Source organism: Tachypleus tridentatus, chromosome 2 (genome assembly GCF_004210375.1).
Source record: "Tachypleus tridentatus isolate NWPU-2018 chromosome 2, ASM421037v1, whole genome shotgun sequence".
In the NCBI taxonomy this organism is placed as follows: Eukaryota; Metazoa; Arthropoda; class Merostomata; order Xiphosura; family Limulidae; genus Tachypleus; species Tachypleus tridentatus.
In genome coordinates, this window is record NC_134826.1 from 88,546,720 (window position 1) to 88,571,776 (window position 25,057).

At 31.5% G+C, this 25,057-nt stretch overlaps 1 protein-coding gene across 2 annotated transcripts; it reads right to left on the reverse strand.

Moving 5' to 3' along the window:
• Positions 1 to 481: 481 nt before the first annotated feature.
• LOC143244448 (ribosome biogenesis regulatory protein homolog) lies at positions 482 to 22,707 on the reverse strand. Of its 2 annotated transcripts, XM_076489115.1 has the most exons (12): positions 22,529 to 22,707; positions 16,907 to 16,979; positions 15,847 to 15,885; positions 12,306 to 12,344; positions 11,728 to 11,829; positions 8,137 to 8,215; positions 7,841 to 7,948; positions 4,840 to 4,886; positions 3,517 to 3,624; positions 2,305 to 2,403; positions 1,572 to 1,600; positions 482 to 679 (listed from the first exon to the last, which is right to left on the reverse strand). In XM_076489115.1, the coding sequence occupies exons 1-12, from the start codon at positions 22,678 to 22,680 to the stop codon at positions 544 to 546; spliced, it is 1,011 nt and encodes a 336-aa protein (XP_076345230.1). In that variant the 5' UTR covers positions 22,681 to 22,707; the 3' UTR covers positions 482 to 543. The 2 variants fall into 2 exon arrangements, with proteins under 2 accessions (XP_076345230.1, XP_076345231.1); XM_076489116.1 differs by lacking the exon at positions 2,305 to 2,403.
• Positions 22,708 to 25,057: the final 2,350 nt, after the last annotated feature.

The window sequence follows — 25,057 nt, forward strand, 5'->3', positions numbered from 1 at the left end:
ATTTATAATACTACTGTTGTTTAGAACACAACGTGATGTCATTTGATAGCTGTTAACTTCGGATTTCTTGCTACGCTCAGTTATCATGTTTAGTTATATATATATCTGAGTGTAGCAAGAAGGGTGTGATTTATACGTGATAGCTCTATAACCAAGCAAAATTAAAAGTTATACAAATTATATTTCGTAATTTTCATTTAAGTGGGGGTAGGAGTGGATTAACACTCCTACGAAAAGTGGGGCCTAATAAACCCCAGAGCAACTTGAAAGGTTATTAATATTAAGCTAATAAATTTGTATTTAAATGAAATTGCCATTTCATTTGATTTCATTAAATCTTATAGGCCCCACTTTTCGTAGGAGTGTTAAATGTGTCGTGTATTACAAGAAGGGAAATTCAGGTCACTTTCAAAGCCAGAGTAACCAGTTCATAATTACATTCTGATAATCATATAATAATATATTAAACAAGTCTGATCAATTAACAATTTATATATTTATTATTTTGTTTTTTACAAACTTTAAACACCTCAATATTGTAGTTTATCCCTTTTCACCCTTCTTTTTTCCTTTCCCAGTAAAGGGTTTTCTGATAGCTCTTCCTTTCTTTCCTCCGCTTTTGCACCGTCTCTTTGACTCTGTCTTTTTCTTAGATGTTTGTTTGTAGTCACCAAGTTGTCTTTAAGACAAAAAAGGAATATATTTTGGGCTTATTCTCATTGACCGACAAGAAGTAAGAGCACTGGCATTATGAAACGTTTCTATATAAACACACACACAAAATTTAACCCCCCCAAAAAATTACACCTTTCAAGGTGGTCTAATTGACAAAATAAAAATAAAAATAGAGTTTAACCTTGTTCTAACATGTTATAGGATAATCAATAATATATATTTTCTCATAGAAATTTAGCACGAACTTAAGAATTTCTGTAGTGTACAATAGTACTGATACCAAGCTAGAATTTCCTTTATGATGTATTCTAAAGCCCATTCCATTGGATGTGGTTTTGCTATATAGTAAAGAGGGACAGTGGAAATCTCGTTAAACAAAATCACAAAAACATACCTACGTCTACAGATCAGAAAACTGACTATTACACGCATTTTATATATAAAATAATTATTTTGTCCACGTACATTTGTTCCCAAATCTTACAGTGAAGAAAGGAGCTTCTACACAAACGTGGACGTTTATGGGCGAATTGATAGTGGCGCCATCTCGTGAATGTAACCTTGAACCAACATTTTGGGTATTCAAGATTCAGATAATTAGAAAGATAATTTTGGTATGTGCAACAACCATTTCTCTACCAAACTACTCTTCTCACTAGTATTTAGAAACTCGTTCTTATTTTTTTTTTTTTTTCAATAAAGGGTACCCCTATTAATATATTAAAACATTGCAGTTTATACTGGGACAATACAAACACTTTATTCTAAAGTCTTTTCTCAATGAAGTATGGATATTAAATCAGTAACTACTAGTATAGACAGCCACCTACAAGGTGATTTTTCTGCTAATATTTAAAATTCATAAATTAAAAACTTATCTCTTTAAAAATACTCACCTTTCTTCATTGGAAAGTGTTTTTACAGCCTAAAAATAAAAATAAATCTGTGTTAACTCAGTTATATACATATATACAAAATAAGCAATAAATAACAACATTTAAGTGATTGGTTTGGTTTGTTTTGAATTTATGCAAAGCTACTCAAGGGCTAGCTATCTGCACTAACTGTCCCTAATTTAGCAGTGGAAAACTAGAAGGAAGCCAGCTAGTCATCACCACCCACTGTCAACTCTTGGGCTACTCTTTTACCAATGAAAGTGGGATTGATCATAACATTATAAACCCCCACGGCTGAAAAGGTGAGCATGTTTGGTGTGATGGGGAATCAAACCCACAACCCTCAGATTACAAGTCTAGTGCCTTAATCACATGGCCATGCCAGGTTTTTTAATAATTGACAATTCTAGAAAACTGAAAATTGTATACTTTTGGTTAAAATACATTAATTCTAAAATTACTTAATGTATGATAAAAATTATTAGAATTTTAAAATAGGCTACAAAGTTATTTTCAGAAGTGTAAAGTGCTAGAACACAAGTCTATTTTAATAGTTTCATACAGAAAAGCATTATTATACTGCATGGCACAACAAACATTTTATTGAACGTTTGGTTTGCTGCTAACAGTTAATCCTAACATCAAGAAATATTAAAGTTGTTAATTTCCAGACAAATACATTTCATTAATAGTTACAGTATTGTAAATTCTATGATGTGAAAACGTGACAGACCTTGTCGACATCAAACTTTGGTTTCTTACTGTGCAGCTCTTTCAGAATCTGTAGACTTTTCTCCTTTTCCTTATTGAAATTGACTAAGTTTGCCTCAAACTGCATAACAATTACAGATTATCAAAATAAAGTAAGGATATTATAGCTGTAGCAGTAATTCTTTAAAAATAACCCTTAATTATGGTAATATTCAAGAAGCCACTTGTTTTTACAGGACATGTTCTTACATAAAGGTGTTACATGTTCCATTTTACTGACTGAATTACAACAGTACTACTAACACCATTAGCTAAATACTTGAACAAACTATAGGTTATAACAAGGTTTTACACTAGAGGTAAAAATACCATTGAAATGATTACATAAACCCTGCCCTTTTCACAGTTATGAATAGGATGTTGTTGGATTTGAAAGAGGTTAAGAGTTACAACAGTTACTTAACCTATTGCAATACCCTCATCAAGTACCTAACATACTTATGGGAAAAAAAGGAAGGCACTTGCTATAAACTTATAGTTCCAAACAGAAAGACGTAGGAGGTGGACGTTATATCATGTTTTCATACGCGTAGTATCCAATAATAAAATGTTTGTTAATAGCATTTATAATGATGGAAATGTATTAAATATACATTTAGCATGTATTAGTTGTTCAGTAATGTTACAAAGACACCTCTTCCCCACAATATCACTTCCCTACTGTCACCACCTTCGGGTCCTTAAACCTCTATTTCCAAACCCATTAGTCAGTCTGGGGCCTGTCAAAACGTGGTATAAACATCCATTAAACTTCATGGACAAAACTGCTGGTGTCAGCTTAGACCAAGCAAAGTCTACGTTCAAATATCAGGAAAAATTACAATATGCTAAGTTAGGTACAGCAGACTAGAAAAAATAGAATTCACCAGTTTTTACTGACTGTTAAACAAGTATACAAAATAAGATTAAAGACAGAAATAATGGTGGTATTCTCAACTGTCACGTGACTTGTGATTTTATGTGTTTTTAATTCAAATATTGTTAAAGTAACTAAAACCCGATACATTCTACCTCACAATAAAATATCTCACTCCCTTTGTCACATACTAATACTCATACGGATATACCACATGGAAGTGGACCACAGCAAAACACAATGTTTTTTTCTTGACTTCTAAGCCCAAACTTTAAGACTAAGATATTGGATTCTTGTAACTGGTATGCATGTTGCTACCTTTCGTTTCTTCCCCAGATTTTGTGGTGGCTTTTCATTGGGTAATTTTGATGTGAATTTTCCAACAGAAGCCACAGAGGTTTTAGCCACTGCTAGAGCTGTCTTCACCTGGGAAGTTTAATACAAAATGAGATTTTAGTGCACAATAATCCAGTAACTTCCTATACATATACATAATACCAATCATAGATTTCAATACTGGACTTGCTTCACTTCACATCAGTAAACAACTTTTTCTGCAGTTCCAGTTTACTATAACAATCAGGTTTTATTTTAAGCAGTACATAATTTTATTTCTATAGATCATTTAGTTTAAGTGGAGGATACACTTCAAATTAACATGTTAGTTTTGTTCCACCTTTTAAAATTCTACTCATATTAATTCTTATTTTAAAACATGCATATTTTGTCCAGCTATAATACCAATGTAATTTTTATATTATTTATCGTTATGGACCAATTGTCACATGATGAACCACACAGCTGTCTAAATGTTAATTCTTAGCTTGTCATTATTATTAAGTAAACTTGGATGATTTTGAACACTGACAATATCAAATAAAGAAAATAAAAAAACAGACAAATCTGATTTTGAAATTTTTCCAATATCTCTTCAAGCAATCATATTTTAAATCTTAAAATCCACTGGATGAACAGATACTTCCACAGAAATATTCATCATGCCAATCTCTAACAAAGACAGTAGTAGAAATAAAACAGTAATGTAACATACTGAGGGTACTTGGGCATTTTGGCAGTAAGGTTATGGTAAAAAAGAAAAAAAATCTTTGCTCTTTAGATAATAATGAAAAGTATATTTTGGTTAGTGCTCCCTCAGGGTTAATGGTACAAGAATGGCTACTATAGTTCTGGCTGTAATAAAGTCACAGTGAGAAAACTCTGGTTGAAATAGTTTTCTTCTTTTATTATTATCTGGAAAGGTAATTCTTTTTCATTTTATTGCCAAAATTATAAATTTTGTGTGATGATAATAATATGAAATATCCCAACTCTCATGATTACTCAAAATTTGTTGAATAATCATTTATATATTTAAATAACACATATACAGTACAGGGCTATATTCACATTTAATTAAACTTCTATTTGTTCTTTCAAGTACAATTTATATTCAAACATGTTTCCATAGAACAGTATCCACCCTCTCTTTCTAATCAATGTTACTCAATATTTAAACTTACACCACAAGTTCAAACATTGTTCAAAGCAGTAAAGTGCTTACCACATTCAAAACTTCCAGGATAATTACTTTGTCTTAAAACCTTTAATAGTTAGTCTGGGTTCTAGAAAAATTATGTTTACCTGTTGTTTGCTGGGTGTCTCTGATGGAGTTATGCCTACCCCAGGGACTGCAAAAAACGAATTAACCATAAAAAATTTAAACCCAAATACCTTATGTAACCCCTCATACTAATCTCCTCCTGTCAAGATTAAAAATATATATAAAAATTACTGCCTTAAAAATTTAATTGATACACACACGCACACATTGATCAAAATTAATTTCTTAGGAAAAGGATTAATAGCATTTACAAACTATTAAATTTAACACCTTAAAGATTAAAGCACATTTAAACCTTCATCACTGCATCAGTACAGGTAAAAATATTCCTCTTAAGAGATGTAAAATAAGCAAACAATCATTTTATGGAGAAGAAACTTCATAGTCTACTAAAGATGCTCACCAATGACCACATCTTTCCAAAATAAATAGACATCTGTTATGGTCTGAAAACCTCTTGTTGCATTACTGGTGAAATGTGATTATAATAAACTAATACTGAAAAAAACTTTTGGTTTAGGTTACTTGATTTTTATATTAAAAATGGTTAAACTTTATCTTATACATTTTCTCATTAAATTTAATTGTCATCATCATTATTAATCTTGGATCTCAATCTCTTCCTTCAAGATGTCAACCAGATACTCACTTCTTTTCAATCTGTCCTAATGATTGAAACCATTTCGAGATGTTCATTTACTTACTTCTATACCTTCCTTTATCTTTTGCTTTCAGTCTTATCAATGATGCACACTGTTGCCAAGTCCTTATCTTGTCAAACCCCCAAGACAGCCTTTCTTACTGCTCTTTGCAATACTTCCTAATTTCTCATCCTCTCAATTTATCTAATGTTTCAGCATTCTTCTTAAAATCCAAATATTTGTACTAGCCAATTTTAAGTTTTAATTATAAATCTTGCTAAGTACTATGTCTTTATACAAGTTTTAGATTTATTCTAAGAACTTGAGAGTTTTAGCAAAGTGGAATATGTCATGTGAATCATGCTAAACCTGCTATATTCAGTTGTGATGAGACCAGTACTCATGAGGCCAGTTGGGATTCAACATACTCGTGGCCTAGGCCTACCATACTCAGTATCGATGAGACCAGTGCTCATTGGGCTGGCTGGGATATGATATAGTTGTGGCCTAGGCCTACCACATTCAGTGATGATGAGACCAGAGTTAATCAGGCAAGCTGGGAAATGACATAGTTGTGGCTTGGGTCTGTGTCTGCCACATCCAGTAATAATGAGGTTAGATCTCATGAGGCCAGCTGGGATACAACATGTTGTAACAGCCTAGGCACCATTTATATGATTAGTTTTAACAAAGTTATGTTAACCTTAAAAACACCTGGTTACTGATATTCAACAACACTTTGAAGCTACATTAAAAAATAACATTTTAAGTGCCATATGCCCCACCTGTGGAACACATACAAGTGTCTTCAATAAAATAATTAAATAATGTATAGGTAACCATGTATATAGTAGACAACTGGGTTAGGGGGAAAAAAAAGCATGGCTGGCACTAGGGTTGGGATTATTAGCACTGGTGACAGCAAAGGTGTTAATCTAATTTTACAAGTGTAGCTTAAGGAATTCTAATATTATCTTTGAAAGTATTCATTAATGAAACTCACAGATAGGTCCTGTATCAACAGTACATGCAGTTGTACCTTGTCCCCCATCCCAACCCCAGACTGCAATTCTGTTTTCTGCATATTTAATCCTTTCAGTACTATAAGGTTATACTTGTCTCAACATATGTTTGTGCAAAGCCAGTGTGATCCATAAGTGTACATATTCTATAAAAACATATCTTACAATACTCTCTCCTCAGAATGTATGTGTAATGTGTCTAGAAATACCTCCTGTAATTTACAACAATATCTGTTGGAACACATCCTAGACGTTAATTCCAGAAACTACACTTGGGAAAAAGTTACAAGAATGCAGAAAACATTCCTTATGTATCCTAGATCATTTATGCCATTCTATGTTGTTTCAATGTTAGGGAGACAAAAGTTTAAAATAAAATGGCTAAAGATGATTGATTAAGATTTCCCCTACTTGTGGTTTTATGTAATTTTTCATGTCATCAAAATTAACACCAAAAAACTACAGCAGACTTACAGAGTAGCAGGTATACTTCATTAAGTTACTTCCTTTTTACATAATAAAACATTGGTAAGCTCATATTTCACAGCTTATAAGTACAGTACACATATGCCTACAAAATAACTCATTGATTACATTCAACTAATAGATTATTTTCACAAAACTCGGAAAATTGAAAAAGAAGAAGAAAGTAACAACTGAAAACACCATTTCTGTTACTTCATTATTCTCATGAGTTGTGATAATTTCTGATCAAGCTGGTCAAACCTGACTTAACCCGAAAATAATAAATAATAATTACTTGGATTACTGGAATTATCAGGAACATTGACAGTAATAAATACAACTCAATATTTTGATTATTTTAAATTACATTAATTGAAGGTCATAGATAATCGAGTTAATCATCGACTTCTCCATGGCACAATTCCCGATTACATCTGAAAAGATTTGTGTTAAAATTAATATTTTCGCTACAAGATTAACTTATTGATAAGATATCAATATATGAAGACACGTAGCAAAGAAAATATTATTTTTATCGGTTACATATAACTCACTTCAGGAAAATAAATTACTTCAGCTTTGTTATAATTTAACCTTTTTGTTTGTTTGTTGCTACTGTTTTTGTGAGACCACAACATAATTCAGTATGTAAATTGTCTGTATAAAAATATCAGTTATTTATGACAAGTTGATATGAAACTGCTATCTTAAGCTACCATATTATATGGACCATGAATGCATGAGAATAGAATACATTCTTCAGTGATAGGATTACCAAGTGTAAGTTTTAGATTTATCACTTTTGATGCTTAAAAAAATAATAATAATTATCTATTTACTCTTTACTGCCACAATAAGAAAAAACATTAAAAATAAATGTATTAAATCCTAACCTTTAGTCTTCTGAGCTCTAGCAATATTCCTAAGTCTCTGGAACTCATTCTTGGCAATTCTTTCCTTCTTTTCTTCCTTCTTTTTCCCAAAGTAATCTACATTGGGGTCTTAAAAAGAAACCAAGGCAACTAGTAGAGAAAATCAAACATTGAACAAATCACAACTTTTAACTTCAATACATTATTCAATCACACATTATATTATTTGTGACTCTAAATACACCACACCTTACTTTCAGGTAACTTGCAATAAAAAAGAAATACCATTACATGAAAGTTGAAACATTCCATCTTACCAGAGTTTTCTGGAATTTCAATTAACCAATCATTCTTGTCGTCATTAACTCTTCTGAATCCCCATCGAGGTTTCCAGTCCTGAAAAATAAATAAAGACACTGAGAATTTCAATTGACAATTACTCACCAAATCTTAAACTGAAGCACAAGGATACTGAGATACATTATATTTCAGACTCTTCACACAGTGACCGGTCAAAGGAGTTAAAATAGTTTGAAAAATTTATTACTATTACACCTTATTTAACTATTACATACTTCTTCCCGCCTAATATATGTTACTTTTATCGAAATCTCCCCTGAGGAGGTGCTACACTGTAACTAATTAACCCAATGCTAATCCATTAGTCAACTTACCCAACCTTGTAACTATGATACTATATATAACCCTGAATTTACTACATTTACCTTCAAGAAATTTAACAAATCTCTTACTAAACTTTACAAGTATAATACACAAAAAAAAATCAGAATCTTTAAGTATTTTAACTAAAGATTGGTCTGTGAATCTAAGTAGATTTTATAGGATCAGTCTGAGGAAAAGGTGATACATCATGCTACTAATATTTATTTTCATTATACAACTTTGCTATTTCATTTTGTAGCCTCCAGAATATTCTGAAGTATAAAAAGTGTTTGGTAAGAGTCTGTACCTATTGTTTTATACCCTAACACTAACTGTAGTGAAATCATCAACATACAGTATTGAAAAATATGAAAACCAAATAAATACCTTTAGCATAGAAGAATCACTGCAGACTGTAGGAAAACAAAAGTTTTATTTATCCCAACAGCTTTAGGACTCCAACCTTTTCACAACCAGTTTACTTTAATTTTATTGTACTTTGAACTATGTCTACTTAGCGTAATAAAACAATATGTCACCCAGTGAGATCTTAGGGTAAACAAATTGTCAAGTTATGCCACTCAACAGAAGCCTGCATTCATTTCTCAATGGAAGATCATACAAACATTTCTTCAAAGACAAAGACGAGAGGGGAACAAATAGCAATATCTCAGTAAAGTAAGAATAGGTCAATATTTTGTATTCTACCTTCTAACTATTTAAAGTACAACTTTCTAATTGGTTGAACAAATTGAAACCCTTGCAAGAGAAGAGAAAGAAAAAAAAAAAGCTATAAATGAGAAGCCAGACACTACCACATCATGCAACTCAGAGAGATACATAAAGAATCTGAATATTTCTTTTTGAAATTGAAACTTAGATAACACCAACATTTGAATTATAAATGATGCCAAGTTTATTAAATATACTCATGGTAAAGTAATATAATTAAATTTTGAGTGTCACATGTAAACAAAGTTATGATATTTGCACCTTGATCCTCCCACATGAACAGAGTTACATCTTACAGAAACAAATATAGACATATTTTGAAGGCAGATACTTCTTGTGTTATACCTAACAAATGAGGATTATCTTATTCTACCATTTTTATGCACATCATTTAAATTACAGTTTCTTGCAGACATTACGTGTAAGGCTGATAAATCTGAGTCTGTTTTAAAAAGAGTTTACCTTGTCAAACATATTTAACAAATATACACAAAGTTAAGTAATGGTATTTATAATAGCATATAAAGTACAAAATAATTACAAGTATTCACTATATGAAACAATGTTACAAGTTGAAACAAAAAACTTCCAAAAATGATGTATAAAACACATAATAGAGGAAAAAGGTAGCTAAAAGGTGATTACAGCAACCTGTGAAATGAAATGAACCTAAATTATTGTAATGTAAATTTAAAGTTATAATGAAGACAAACTTAGATGAATGTGTTTCACAAGGTGATAAGCATGTGGTTTTAAAGAAATATGCATATGTACTTTAGACCTAAAACAAAGCCCATAGAAATTGTTTCTAGTGTAATGCTAATTATTTTTTAGAAATTTATAGACCAGTTAAGTGTTTGAAGTATTTTACAATTGGCCAAGAAATTTGAAAGCAAAGTTTCAGATAAGATAAGATTATTCATATAGATAGCTACAAGTGAATTCTTATAAATTAGAAACTCAAATTACCAATACTGAAAATCTAGAATACAAGACAAGAACCTCCTATCATTTCTATTTACTGAAATATTATTATATTTAGTGAATCAACCAAGGTGGCCCCTTCTTGCCTTTACCATTTTTGGAAATACTTGTTTTTACTTACTTCACTCAATAGTACACTTGTAATCAGTTGTAAGCTCAGAATGCCCCCACCCCCAAGTAGTTTATTAGATCACTACGAAGTGTTTACATGTGGAAATCTTTCTTTTTATGACAAAATCAAAGTTGTAAGGTAGGAGATTACAGAGCTTGCAAAAGCATATTGTTTTAGACCCAAATAGAGCTCATTTACTAAGCTTGATAAATTATACTTGAATTCTGTGGTACTGATATAGAATTAACAATTTTCTTGTTATTTCAAATGTATATATAAAACCTAAAGAAATTTTGTTTCACATCCTCCTTGTGAAAAATTAGACAAGGCTTAGCAACTTAGGGTAAACAGCAAATGAGTACAAAGTCCATATGTAGAAGAGATCGTTTTTTTCTATACTTCTTTATTTACACTTCTATGTTTTAAGAAAAAATAACTGAAATGTGGATATATTTTATAAAATACTGGTCCACTAGAACAAAGCCAAGACAGGTTACTTTGTAAAAATCAGATTTATACTATTGGGTACTATAAGAAGTGCATGCATGCCTCATCATTATAATTTCTGTAATGTTAGTTAGATATGGCTGAAAGGTCAATAAATAGAAATATTATATATACACATAAATGTATGATATTATGAAATTTGTGCTATTTAGGTCAAACATTTATAATTTCGTGTTATAATTTGTTGTCATTCTATAACAAAAAAAAGCATAATGAATAACTGTTTCATAATTTTTTATGGTTATTATGAAATCAGTTAAATTGACCATATCCACACAGAGACAAAATAGTGAAAATAGCAGATAAAATACAGGTTTTTTTTTTCTAAAAAAAATGTTGATTTATCTGGGGCTTAGAGAGATTTTACACAAGAAATTTGGCAATTTTCTGATGCATAAAAGTATTTTTAATCTTAAAATCAAAATTATTTTGTATATTAGATAATTAGATAGTCAACACTTGAAAACAAAAAAAAGCACAAGGAAATCATTAACTTAAAAACCTGATATTTTGTGTATAAAACCCTGGTAATGTCAACTGACAATCTGCCAAATTTCATGAAGATGTGTGTGCATTTTTAAAAAGTTATGTTATAACTACTTTATGGTTACTTTGGAGGGTACAAGTTGGGTGGCACCAATTCACACATAATAAAAGGGTTAAAAAGCTAGTTTGTTGATAAAATAAAACATCCTGCAATGATGCTATCCCTATGCATTTGAAAGAAACAAAAGTCAACTTACACCAACAAACATTTGACCTATAGGTATGGAATACACACACAAAATTACCACTGAACCTCTATTAGTCATGTTCCTAATATGCAATTTTCAGAGTAATACTGTCTCAAAATCTTGTAAATTGACAGCATTATAATTAATAATTCAAGAAAGAAAAATTCTAAACTTACCTGTGTTGTCTCATCCCACACAAGTTTTTCCTTTTTCCTTTTTTGAATGCCCTTTTTCTTAGCGTACTGTTCCCATCTTGTAGGAGGCTTAGCTTTAGGAAGCTAAAAAACAATTCAACATTCTCTGAAGTAGAGATTAATTATCATGGACTTTACTCGCTCATAAACAGAACACAGGGAAATAATTTTATACAGGCAAACATTTTATGGTTAATAAATAAAAACCAGAAACTAAATTCTATAGAAAAATATAACATGAAACTCAAATGTTAAAATTTTAAAGAGTAAAGAAACAGTTTAAAACAAACATGATTGATATGTGGAGCAGATTTACAGAACCACAGCTTACATACCAAACAGTTTTGAAGAATGACAGTTAATTTACGGAGAAGGTTTACACAACCACAACTGATCTATCAAGCATATTTGTAGAACCACATCTCACTTGTAAAGTTTACAGAAAACTTTTTCTGCTTTTCAAGTCTCTACCATTTTCACTGGTAGAGTGTACAGTTAAGAACAAACTAAATTATTTTACTATAGCTAATGAAATAATGATATAAGACAATGTAACTTACTGGTTTCTCTCGAGGTACAATTGTCGTTGGTGGTGGAAGCTGTGTGATAAAAATATCGTACTATATTAAGCATTCTAACCAATATTGTTAATAGAATTAACATTAAAGTTAAAATCATCTGTTTCACAAAAAAAACTGTCAACTTAAATACTTTATCAAGAAAATTCATATCTAATTCCAGATGTTTTTTTATTCCAACAAGTTTTAGTGGATAAATATGTTTGACTGCATTGAGAAAACCTTGATAATTTAATAAAAAAAATATCATGAACCTGTAACCGTGATTGACGTACAAGACTTCATAGTTTTTCTGTAATATTAAAGTTTATCTTAGGGAAAAATCATTGTAAAAGGACCTAAATAAAGAATATAGTGTTCAAAAAATATAATTTGACAATTATAAATTATGATCATGATTTACCAGCAACTGTTCATGCAGTAAATAGGTTATATAAATATTGTCCCAATCACTGCAGCGTTTGTTGTGTCCAAAACATACTGATGAATTCTGGTATTGAGTAAAATGTGTCATCAGTAGTGGATAGAACAAACAGTGTAGTTGAAATAGTATTAAATAGTATTCTTCAGAATAAGACCCTATATACTACAATCTTATGACAGATATAATATTTATTATCTATAAAAATATTTTTCTACATTTTACTTGCTGTTAATGTAATTTTCGAAAATATTTAAAGATTTTCATATGAAATGTACTTTGTTCAATTCAGACTACTCTTTTGTTTAACATAAAGTAGAAAGCAGTATTTTTTTGGCATTCTTTTCTTCGCTCCAACTTCTTTTGCATATTTTCTACTATTAACTAACTACTAACTGAATCTAGTTAATACTGATTAAATAAGATATACTATATAAAAATTGTATGTTTCATGTTTATAGATAAAGTAATACATAAGTACTACATGCTAGTTCATTGTTTGTAATTTACAAATTATACTACATTATGAGTACAGTAGAACGACTGGCAACTGCCTCTTGTAGAAACACATGTAGAGAACGATGTGTAAAGTCTTCCATCTTCGGAATTTGAAGATGGAAGACTTTCAGAAATGTTATCCTCTACAGATGTTGTCCACTCCAGTGTACTTATCCTGAATATTGTCTAAACAATCTATCAAAGAACTTATATTAGTATAAAAAACAAACAAAAAATGCAGGCCATGTTCGAAACAAAGGTGAAAATCGTTTTTCATACAAGTGGTTTATCAAGTATTATCCAAGATAGAACACCCCATTTATCAGATCACTAGGAGTTTTATATATTTTACCATCTCCACTGGAAAGTGTACAATTGAGAACAAACTAATGCACAAAATTATTTTACACATAGCTAATCAATACTGATATAAAGCCAGGTTGAAAAGGTTTTCTGTTACAACTGCTCATTACCATAAATTATAAATGTTACTTTGATATTTTAAGAATGAGCTTTTATCACAGTTTGAAAAAGTAGAAAAAAGAGATAGAACCGCTTTGAAACCATCACGTGTGTCCATGAACAAGAAAGTATGATGAAATATGTGAAATGAAGAATTTTCAAAATTAAAACATACACCACCATTGTTTAAAGGATTTATATACTCTTCAAAAAAAGAAACGTAAAAGGGATATTTTTGTTATTTTAAAGAAAAATATATGTAATAACGTTACAAGCTCAGAGTATGTAATGTTACACGTGTTAAGGCACTGACTGTCAGACCAAAATGACAATAAAAGTTGTGCACTTTGAAAATGGAGGAAAACATCGGATTTTTCGCCAAAACGCATTCGTGTCCAATAAATTTGTTTGAGAGATCTGCATGTTCTGCAAGTGCAACATGTGCAAAATCCCTATAAAAGTGACAGGTTCTCGGTTTCCATAGCTCAGTGTTAAGCCACCGACATGCAATACAGTTACGCCAAGACTGACTGAAGCACAACGCAACAATGCCATTGGTCGTTTGGAAGCAGGCGAATCTTGATCAGATGTTGCCAGAGCTGTGAATGTCCACCCAAGCACCATCACAAGGCTATGGAATCGTCACCAACAACATGGATCAACTTGTGGCCGTCCACGATCTGGCAGACCTCGTGTGACCACGCCCACACAAGATCACTACATCCAGTTACGTCACCTTCGGGATAGGACCACCACTGCGACGTCTACTGCCTCAACCATACCAGGGCTGCGTAGGATTTCCGATCAGACCGTATGCAACCATCGACGAGATTCCTAGGCCCCATGTGCAACCCATCATGGTGAACGTCAACGACGTTTTTCAACACGACAACGCCCGTCCTCACACAGCCTGACTCACCACTGTCTTCTTGAGACACCACAACATCAACGTTCTTCCCTGGCCCTTCAGATCACCAGATTTAAACCCCATCGAACATCTTTAAGACGAGTTGGACCAACGTCTGGGACGGCGACAACCTCAACCGCAGACTCTACCTCAGCTTGCAGCAGCTTTGCAGGCTGAGTGGACAGCCATTCCACAGGATGTGATTCATCATCTCATCGCTTCCATGGGCAGGAGATGCCAAGCAATTATTGATGCTCATGGGGGGCATACTCGTTATTGACGTTGAGTGACGTTAAACTTCACCTAGTGAGCGTGGACTTCGCCATTGCAGACTTTGGATGCTCAGCAGTGAATGTGCAAAGTTTCACACATGTCATACAGAACTACCCGGAATAAACTTGTTAACAATTTGTCTCATAACAAACAAAAATTAAAATTTGGACAAAATTTTGAAACGTTTCACAACACAATTTTCTGAGGAAACTACCTGTTATAAAAATGTTTTTAAAGCTAAAATTAGATACTTAAGTTTATCCCATGTTTCATGCCATTTGGTTTAAAAGATCAAAATATATCAGTGATAAACCCATCCAAAAATGTTAATGACAGTTTTTAACAAATAAAGGGCTGACTTGTGAGATTTTCACACAAGTCACATTTGCCTATTTGATAGTGTTAACTTTTTCAAAAGTGCTCAAGAAGCATGTAAGTGAGCTGCTTCATCACAACTTGACTCTTTTAGTTCCACTTAAGTTTGTTCTTTAATCCTTTGTCTCATCAATAACATATTCTGTGAGTCTTTACACTTTTTGCCATTCTTGTGTATTTAAAATATCACAATATTCCAGTTGTTTTGCTATCATGTTGCTTCTGACATGAATGATAATTGAAACTTTTGAGGTTCCAGAGTTTTTAATCAATCAACACATTTCGTCAAATCGCATAACAGTTTGCAAAACACCGTTAGAAACTGTGTTTCTAAATGCCTACTGCAAGATGACACAACTAAATAAATACCAAATTTATACTGATCTCAAGAATGACCAACACTGACAAAAGAAACCCACAGAAAAACGTCACTCATGTATAACATAATATTGTAATTATGATACATTAATTTAAAAAAAAAAAGACATCAACCTTTGTAGTACACAACACTTTCGATAATACAGAACGTATTTAAAAAATTAAACTATTTCTCAGGTATGTTAATGTTTAGAGATAGATGAACTCACCTTAACAACCAAAGCACCTTCAAACCTCTCTGTTGGGAGCTGAAAACAAAACTCTTTTGTGAAATCAAAATATAACAAAAAATAATAAATCTTGACATTTGTAAGTAAAATAATTTTATATATATATATATACACACACACACACACACACATCTTTTAAAACTACCACATTGTATCCATGAACAATAAAGATGAAAAATGTCTGTCAATTTGTTTTTACATTGTTGAAAAATGTTTTCTAATAGAGCTGTTCATTTCCATAGATTATAACTTCAATCTTTCAAGAATGAACTTCTATCATGCAGTATATAATGTTTTAGTAAGAAGTTTAGAGTATACTTAACAGCTAAATTAAACCTACAGGAATGGATATGTGGTTATATAAGGGCAGTCTGAGATAACTTGAGAAGCAAAGGGTCAAAGTTGATATAGCTGAATTACTTAAAATGATTAAAAGAACTGATCAAATTATACATCAGATTTCTTTATGCTATATTCTGAGGGCATAGGATGAGAGATCAGAAATTTGAGACTTGGAAAGACATCTCCAATCGAGGCAGTTTTATTTCTTCAACACAGCAGTAAATCTGTGGAACAAATTGCAATCTAGAAAAAAAGAGGCTATAAAGGATCTTTTATGACTCATAATTTATAGTTTAAACTGAAAGAAAATCAATTTTTTTTAATAACTAACAGTTGATTGACTTGTGGAATTAATTGCTACCAACAATGTTAGAAGCCAGCACTTTACACTTTTTTTAGAATTTTACAATATGAATGAAAAACAATGGTTCTTTGTTGTCTACAGTTTTTATCGTCAGTAATCACTTAACATGTTTCTTATAAAATACTTTCTGTTCTTAGTGTGTAAAAACAAGTAAGCCCACCTAGTTGTATAAAATAAATATAAAAACTGAAATCACATTTAATCAGTACTAGCCACCAGATGCAAGAATCTAAAGTTGTTTCAACTTAAAAGCTTTTCAAGCAACCAACTTATAATTGATACTTTTATAATTCAAACCATTAGGTGCAAAAAAAATAAAACTTAATAACTTACCTCCCAAATTTTGTTAATAATAAGTTGTGTATTGTCTCGGGCTAAATTTTTTATGTAGACTTCTTGCTCTGTTCTATTAAGAAAATAAAAACATTTACACATTTCAGTTAGGAAAACTGAGGGTTAGGTTAGCCTACATAAAAACCCTAAATGATCACAAAGATTCTAAAAGCAAGTATTAATAACAAATTAGAATCTTCAATCGTACACATCAGTATTGTAAATAACTTAACTTAATTCTCACAAAAATAAACCAGATGATTAGAAGCTTTACAATTTCACAAACATATCTTGAACACATTTGTTTTAAAAATGTACATATAACATTTTGATTTGAAAAATTATAAATTAGAAGCAAACAGTGTAATAATATGACAATAGATATAGCCATAAGATATACCCATACAGTTAATACCTTTTAAACATATATTCAGCTATAAAATAAACTAATCACACAATATTTTTATATTTTTTATAATATTATTGGTCAATATTTTTTGAAATACTATATTGAATAAGAAAATTTAAAATCAGTATTATCTTAAACAACAAAAACTGTGAAAAATGTTTTATATTGATTATTAATTTGCATGTTTGTAATGTGTAAAATATAAGTGTGATATTATATATGCTTTGTTTTCAGATGTTTCTGTTGTCACAACATATAAAAGGTACAAAGATATTCAAAACATTGTTAAAATAATTAATTAGCTCATTAAAGTTCACTTCAAAGCCAAAATATTAACCCTTTATCCCCAAATTTTCATCATGTACTGCATGAATTAATCACAAAGAAATATCCAAACTATTAAATCTTAGATTTATAACTAAATGGTCAATAAACTAAACCTTTCCAAGTGAATAGATTCTCTATTGATGTTTTTCTTCTCCAAGACAGTAAACTATAAAGCTTTCCACACCAAGTATAACTGCTCAATTACTCATGGTGTTGAAAAGCCCACAAAAGTGATACAACACAAATTAAGTTGTTTGTTTTTTTTACTAGACCTTGACTGGACACATGATGATAGCTTATACATGATGTGTGTGTGCTTTTGTTTTTATATCATTGTTGTCAAGTGCAAAGTTATATAGAGCTTTCTGTGATATGCCCATCCCAAATATCAAAACCAAATTTACCACTAAGCCAGTGGGGGCATGTACTAACAAAAGACCATTTGACCCACTGATGTCACCAATGTAACCTATATATATATATTCTACCAGTGAACACAACATCTAACAACCTATTTTACAAGTATCTGTAAGAAGGAAAACATTACACCTGTAAACCAGCCTGAACCTTGACCTCTGTAGCTCACACTTATTTTTCAACTCTATTTTCTCACCACTCTGATAAACCTTTCATAGAAAATTTCTTAGCCTTTAAAAATGTTTTTCTAAACACATGACTCAGACCATCTCTACCTGGATTTCCATGCCTCATACTTATTACCTCTACTGTTTATTATTTCTTCTCCAATCTTATCTACACACCATTCAAATAAACCTTTCATAGGTAGCTTATCTAAGCCTCTAACAATTTTTGGGTTTCTCTCCAATAGTTAAAAGTGTTTAAAAACAGATAGTTTATTAGTATCACGTCTTTTCAAGTAAATCAGTATCTTTTCCTAAAATAAGGAATGAATGTCTTGGTGTTTGGGTAATAAAAGTTCATACCCTGGAGGGTCAGGTTCTCTGTGACCTCTTCCTCCTCCCAGTACTTATATTCTTGGCTGATTGATATTTATGACTGTGAACTGAATTTTATTTGGTCCTTTTCAGGGCAATGTCCATGTATTTTGGCTCGTATACAGTTTTTATTCTATTAGCAGAATGTCAAGTTTGCTGGTGGCATTTTTTTCTTAATACATAAATAAATAAACTATAAATATATTTTTTTAATTTTTATTTAGTTTTTATTTTATTATTTAAAGTTTATATATATATTTTTATTATTATTTAAAGTTTTTATATTTTTTTCCTTTTTATTTATTTTTATATTTGAAATATAAGTTAACTGGGGAGAGATATTTAGGACTAGCTTCATCATGTATGAGGTACCTGTATAGTTCGCATAGTAATTCGGTTTTCATCCAATTCTTATTAAAGTACATAATTGTAATATGTAGGAGTCTATCTGGTATGGTTGGTATGTTCAAGTATTTGTGAATGAACTGAGATGATATAGTTCTTGGAACTCTATATGCAGTTGTGAGGAGTGTGTTTTGGATTGTTTGTAGTTTAGTTTTGATTATTTTATTGCTTACAGTTATCCATGCTAGAGCTGCATAGTCTATTACAGGTCTAATATATGTTTTATAGATTTTTAGTATGTTATCTGTAGATGCTCCACTGTTTTTACCAGTTAGACTCCTAGCATAGTTAGTTCTTCGCCAGACTTTATTTTTAATTTCGTTCATATGATTGATCCAAGTTAGTTTTGAATCATAGGTCAGACCTAAAAATTTTGCCGATGGGGCAATCTGGAGTGGAGTGCCATTCATATATAGTTCTGGCTGTTGTTTGTGTTTTGTGGATTTCGTAAAGACTATGAGTTGTGTTTTTGCTGTGTTTATTTTTATTCTATATTTTTGACAGTATTCACTTATTCTATTTAGTTGCAGTTGTATGTTTGTGGCTGCTATCGTGGGTGTTGCTGCACTTTTCCAGACTGCCACATCATCTGCGAACTGTGAAGAGAATCCGTGATTTGGATCCCTCAGTGGCATGCTGTTTACATACATGATGAAGAGTATAGGGCTAACCACCCCTCCCTGAGGGACACCAGCTTGTAGAGTAAAGTATTCAGAAAAAGTTCCTTCAACATTTACTCTACATTTTCTGTTTTCCAAAAAGTTAGATAACCAGCAAATAATTCCTCGCAGTAGTTCCATTTCATTCATTCGGAACCTTAGACCATCATGCCAAACAGTGTTGAATGCTTTCTCGATATCAAGGAAGCAAGCAACTGTACATTCTTTTTTGTTGAAGCTATCTATTATGGTTTTGGTTAATCTGATTAGATGGTCTGTCGTTTGTCTAAATTTCCTGAATTCATTTTGTTCTTTTGGCAATTTTGATGTTATCTCCAAGAATGTGGAGAGTCTATTACTGATTATTCTTTCAAGAATTTTGCCTACACAGCTGGTCAGGCTAATTGGTCGGTAGCTGTTAGGTTTATTCGCTGGCTTTCCTTCCTTATGGAACATTAATATATTTGTAAGCTTCCAAGAAACTGGGATGTATCCTGAGGATAGTGATAAGTTAAAAGTGAATTTAGGTGGTCAAACAATTTCGGAGTGCCCTTTTTTAGGAGGATAGCTTGTATTTCGTCTTCACCTGGTGCTTTGTTTTTTGTGTTTTTTATTGCTTCTAGTAATTCTTGAAGGGATATTTCATTTCTTAGTAATGTGCTTGCATAATCTGTATCGGATCTTGTATTTGTATCAGTTATGTTTACTGGAAAAATTAGTTTAAAGTGATTTTTATTCTTTACTATGTGATTAGTGACTTTATTGTAGAAATATGTATTCATATCTTGATCAGTAAAATAAGGACCAAAACTGAACACACTATTCCAAATTTACCCTTACCAAAATTTATTAAATGTTACCTCCTTACTTTCTCTAGAGAGATCCCACAATCTATTTTTGTCATTGCTCCCAAACATTCAAATGAAAGCTTACAGCTCTTATCAATCATTACACACTAATTCTTCTCTCTTTTCACAATACTGATGTTTCAAACTCACCCACACACTAAAAATATCCTTGCAAGATCAGTAACCTAAAAACACCACATTATTTTATTGTCAATACTGAAACTAAATTTATACAGATTATCATACTAAGCAAGACTGTTCAAGCCAAGTAATTCTGCATTACAAAAGTATTTTCCAAAGAATCAGATATTTTTATCAACAAAGTTACAAATATTTTGATTATACACTAGTTCATATCATTGGAACAGATAACAAAATGTATCCTATGAGTAAATAAACCTTTTGGGATTGCACTATTCATGTTTCCAACTAAAAAAGGTATCCAATTATCACAATCTCATTTCACCCCTTTCAAACCAGTTTCTAACCCACTTTTTAAATGTTATTACCCAATTTCATGAAAATCTAAGCACAGACAACAAGAGTCATTTCACTTTTCTAGGCTGTCCTGCAGACCCACCACTAAGAAAAGGTAAAACCAATCCTTTAATTTTCATGAAACCACAGATTCTCCTTTTAAACTCTTATAAGGAACCAACCTCTACTATAGTTACCAACAGCAACTTTCTATAAGCCACTCACAATATCAAAGATACAACTGCTTTAAATGAAGCCTTGCCAATCTTTTCTAAATATTAAACTTTTGCCTTCTCATCCTATTGTCTTTAAAATATGGCACAAATAAGTCAGATATTATTATATATCTTCTGGAGATATTTGTAAACTTCAGAGAGAAAAAATAACATCTTAACCTATAAGATAACAATTCTATCCATGAAATTATCTTCCTAATATTCCTCTGAGATATTTCAATAATTCAATATCCTATCATAGGTAAGGATACTAAAACTGTATACCATAATCCAAGTAAATCCAAACTAAGTTACTTCTTGTGAAGATTTCTGTCTGAAAGTGACAGAGTTCTGGAGTCTAGATACACAACATCAGTTTTACAGAAAGCTTCAACAATTTATTCCTTACTGGTTCTCCCAGCAGCTCTTCAAAGGACTGCATTCTTAGGACAAATCAACCAGAGATTGTATTCTACAGACAGAGGGAATTGCCCCAAATAAGAAAGTTGGAAAATATTGCTCCAGCTTTGATGGGTCCAGAATTCTGCATTTACAACCATCTACTGGATAAATCTACCTATCATCAGCTTTCAAGAGTCCAGTGATCTGTGTCTAAACACTTTTATGTATGTTTGAAATCAAGAGATTGGAAAGATCCAAGCTTCAACTTTTCTTCACTGTACTTGTTTGCTGCCACTTGAGATCTATCACTAATGTGGAAGCATGTCAACATCACCCACTCATCGAAAACATCTTCCAAATGAATATGGGATTTACCACTATTTTATAGTGCTCCCTACTGAAAGGGCTAACATGATCAGTGACGTGTTTTAATCCTGCAACCCGCAAGTCGAGCACCTTTCATCACCAGGTCATATCACGTTCAGAGTTTACTCTGTGTAAAAAGTAATTTATTTTATGGGTCTTGTACGTAATTTTCAAAAGGAAAATAAATCGTATATACTTACTTTAAAGTTTATTTTACGTGTTTTGGCAGGATCCTTCCAAAAGTAGACTTTATAATCATAATTCATATGGTTAACTTTACAGCTTAATTAAATTTAAAATTTCGTTTACACTTAATCGGAAGTTACGGATATTTTACACTGGGAACTAAGAAATAAGGATAAACTTTCTTTCGTCACGGAACAACTTGTAAAAATACGCATTTGTAAGATGTGGTAATTATACCCTCAAGCTTTTAACATTTTGGATCTTTATCAGTTCAAGTCAAATAAATCTGTCACCAGATCAGCGTAGTCTAACTTTATTGAGCAATTCTGACACTGACCATAACTTTTGTTATACAAATTTTCGAGAGCTTACCTTAACAGTTTTGTATCAATCGGGTTTGGATCACATACTAAAAGATTTCCAAGATCAAAGCCTACATCAATATCTTTCGAAATCGTCACAGGCTTAAATGTTTCTACTGCCTCAGATGCACGAGCTAACACTTCCTTCACGATTTCCGCCATATTAGTTATTCAATGAAATCCACATGTTATTAAATTTATTTTCAACTGATTGTTTTTACCGCCAGGTAAAACAGTTTAAAACATTTCTCAATATTTTGAATTAAAATATAATTCAAACAGCAACTTGACATTCATATTATTTACATAAAATATCTCGAATAGTAAAAAAGATTAGTTAATTTTTAATTTGATAGTTACAACTTTTTTCCATTATGCAATAGCTGTAATAGTTTAAAATATCCAAAGTCTTGATGCATTCTTATTCACAAACTCTCAGTTTTGTCTTTTGTTAGTTAGGGTTTAAATTTTCTACAATGATTGCACTGCACAACAAAGTTTTTGCTTCTTGAACACTGTTGGGTGTTCCTTTTTGTTTTAGATTTTTGGTTGCTGATCACAAAAATCACATCCAGATTTGCCCATCACGTACCGTTTCATCGAAATCTTCAGTTTTCACCAGGACATTGCTACAATGGAAAAACCATATCAGGGCAACTGGCTGGGATCCGTCAATGTTTGCTGACTACTGTCGGACACTGCAACGTGATGCACCGGACATTGAATACAATCGAAAATCAGGAGCAAAATACTCTTAATTATGTTGAACTTAACAGCGCATTAGAAACATAAACGCAATTAAATACGTTATTGCCGGTAAACAGTTAACTGTCTATTTCTCAGAGTTCCTACGTGATGAAGCAAAACCAAGACTATATTTGTGCATACCCACCAGGTACCTGTCACAATCAACAAAAACTTTTCGGGAAGCAAAACTTTTAAAAAAATTGTTGTGCAGTGTTACCTGATAATGTGATTTATAGTTTAAATAAATATATGGATATGAAGCAATATATTTAAGATAGAGTAACAAATTAACATATCTGCGCTATCCGTCCTAGAGGGAAGGCAACAAATCATCATGACCCACCATCAACTCTTGAAATACTATTTTACGAACGAATAGTGGGATTCTAAGGCTGAAAAGGCAAACATGTTTAGTGTGTAGAGTATTTGAACACACAAATTGCGAGTTGAGCTCCTCAACCACGTAGCCTTCATATAATCATGATCTCATCGTTTTTATTAAACAAGTATCGAAACGGTTGTCATAATTTTCTACAGGTAAACCTATACGTTTTAGATATTATATTTATATTTAAAAATGATAATGGTATACTTATTATATATGAGGATTTATTTGTTTAGTTCATTGTTGAGCAAAACGCTACATAATGGGTCATTTGTGGTGCGCCAACTGTGAGTATCGAAATTTATTCTTACTGTTATAAATTGCCATGTTTACTGCAGAATCACTGTGGAAGGAGACATATATGAGAAACGCAACTTTTCAAATGCCCTAAGACTGGGACCCCAAACTCCATCCCATAAAACTCCTTGTAAATACTTTCAATAACACGAAGAAACTAATTTCAAACAATGTTTAAAGTGTAGGAAGAGAGAGAGTCATATTAATATTGTAAAAGTTTCCACTACATTCCTGAATCACGTAACGAACCACTCTTATTAAAAGATCATTGATATTTCGAAAACAAAATAATATACTTTTGCAAGTTTCAAACAATTAAAGTTAAGTTTATTAAAACTTTAGGTAACTAGTGCGTCAGTGTAGATCTTGCAGAGTGCAAATTAATTGTGAAAGTTATATAATAATAAGTAAATAAATAACAACCGGAATTTGAGAATGAATATGAATAAAAGAAATCTTGAATTTAATACATACATATATATATTCGCAGGTGAAATTGAACCACCCAACAGATAAATTATTAATGTGAAAAATGAATGTACTGCTTGTATCTAATCTTCTGTAACGTTCTGATATTTATTCTGAATATATTTTCTATTATGAATATATACAGGAAAACCGTTACATTTGTTTCTTGTTGTTGTTTTTCACATTATTTTTATTATTTTGCTTGTTACTCACCAAGAACTCGGAAATATTTTTAAAAATATCAGCAAAAATGTTCATCAAAGACTGTTCAGGGGAAATCACTCGACCTTGGCTTCATTTAAGTTGCAGCAAGAATAATCAATCACGTTGGATATATATCGCATGCCGTTTTGGGTAAATTATATGTCAATGATATTGAGAAACCTGATAGTTGGTAATTTGAAACTTATACTTTAACAGGTCAGTCGTTTCTATAACTTGATATTTACCAAATAAATCTCAGAGAAGTTACTTAGAGTGATCATTCAACATACGTTCTTTACAAGTGCACACATTTTGTTTGTATTTAGTGTTGAACAAAGATTGTTTATTGTTTATTACTGTGTATAGTCTCGTTATATCATTTTACATTGACTCAATATGTTAGTTTTAGCTACTCTTTGTAATCGAAAGTTTTAACAA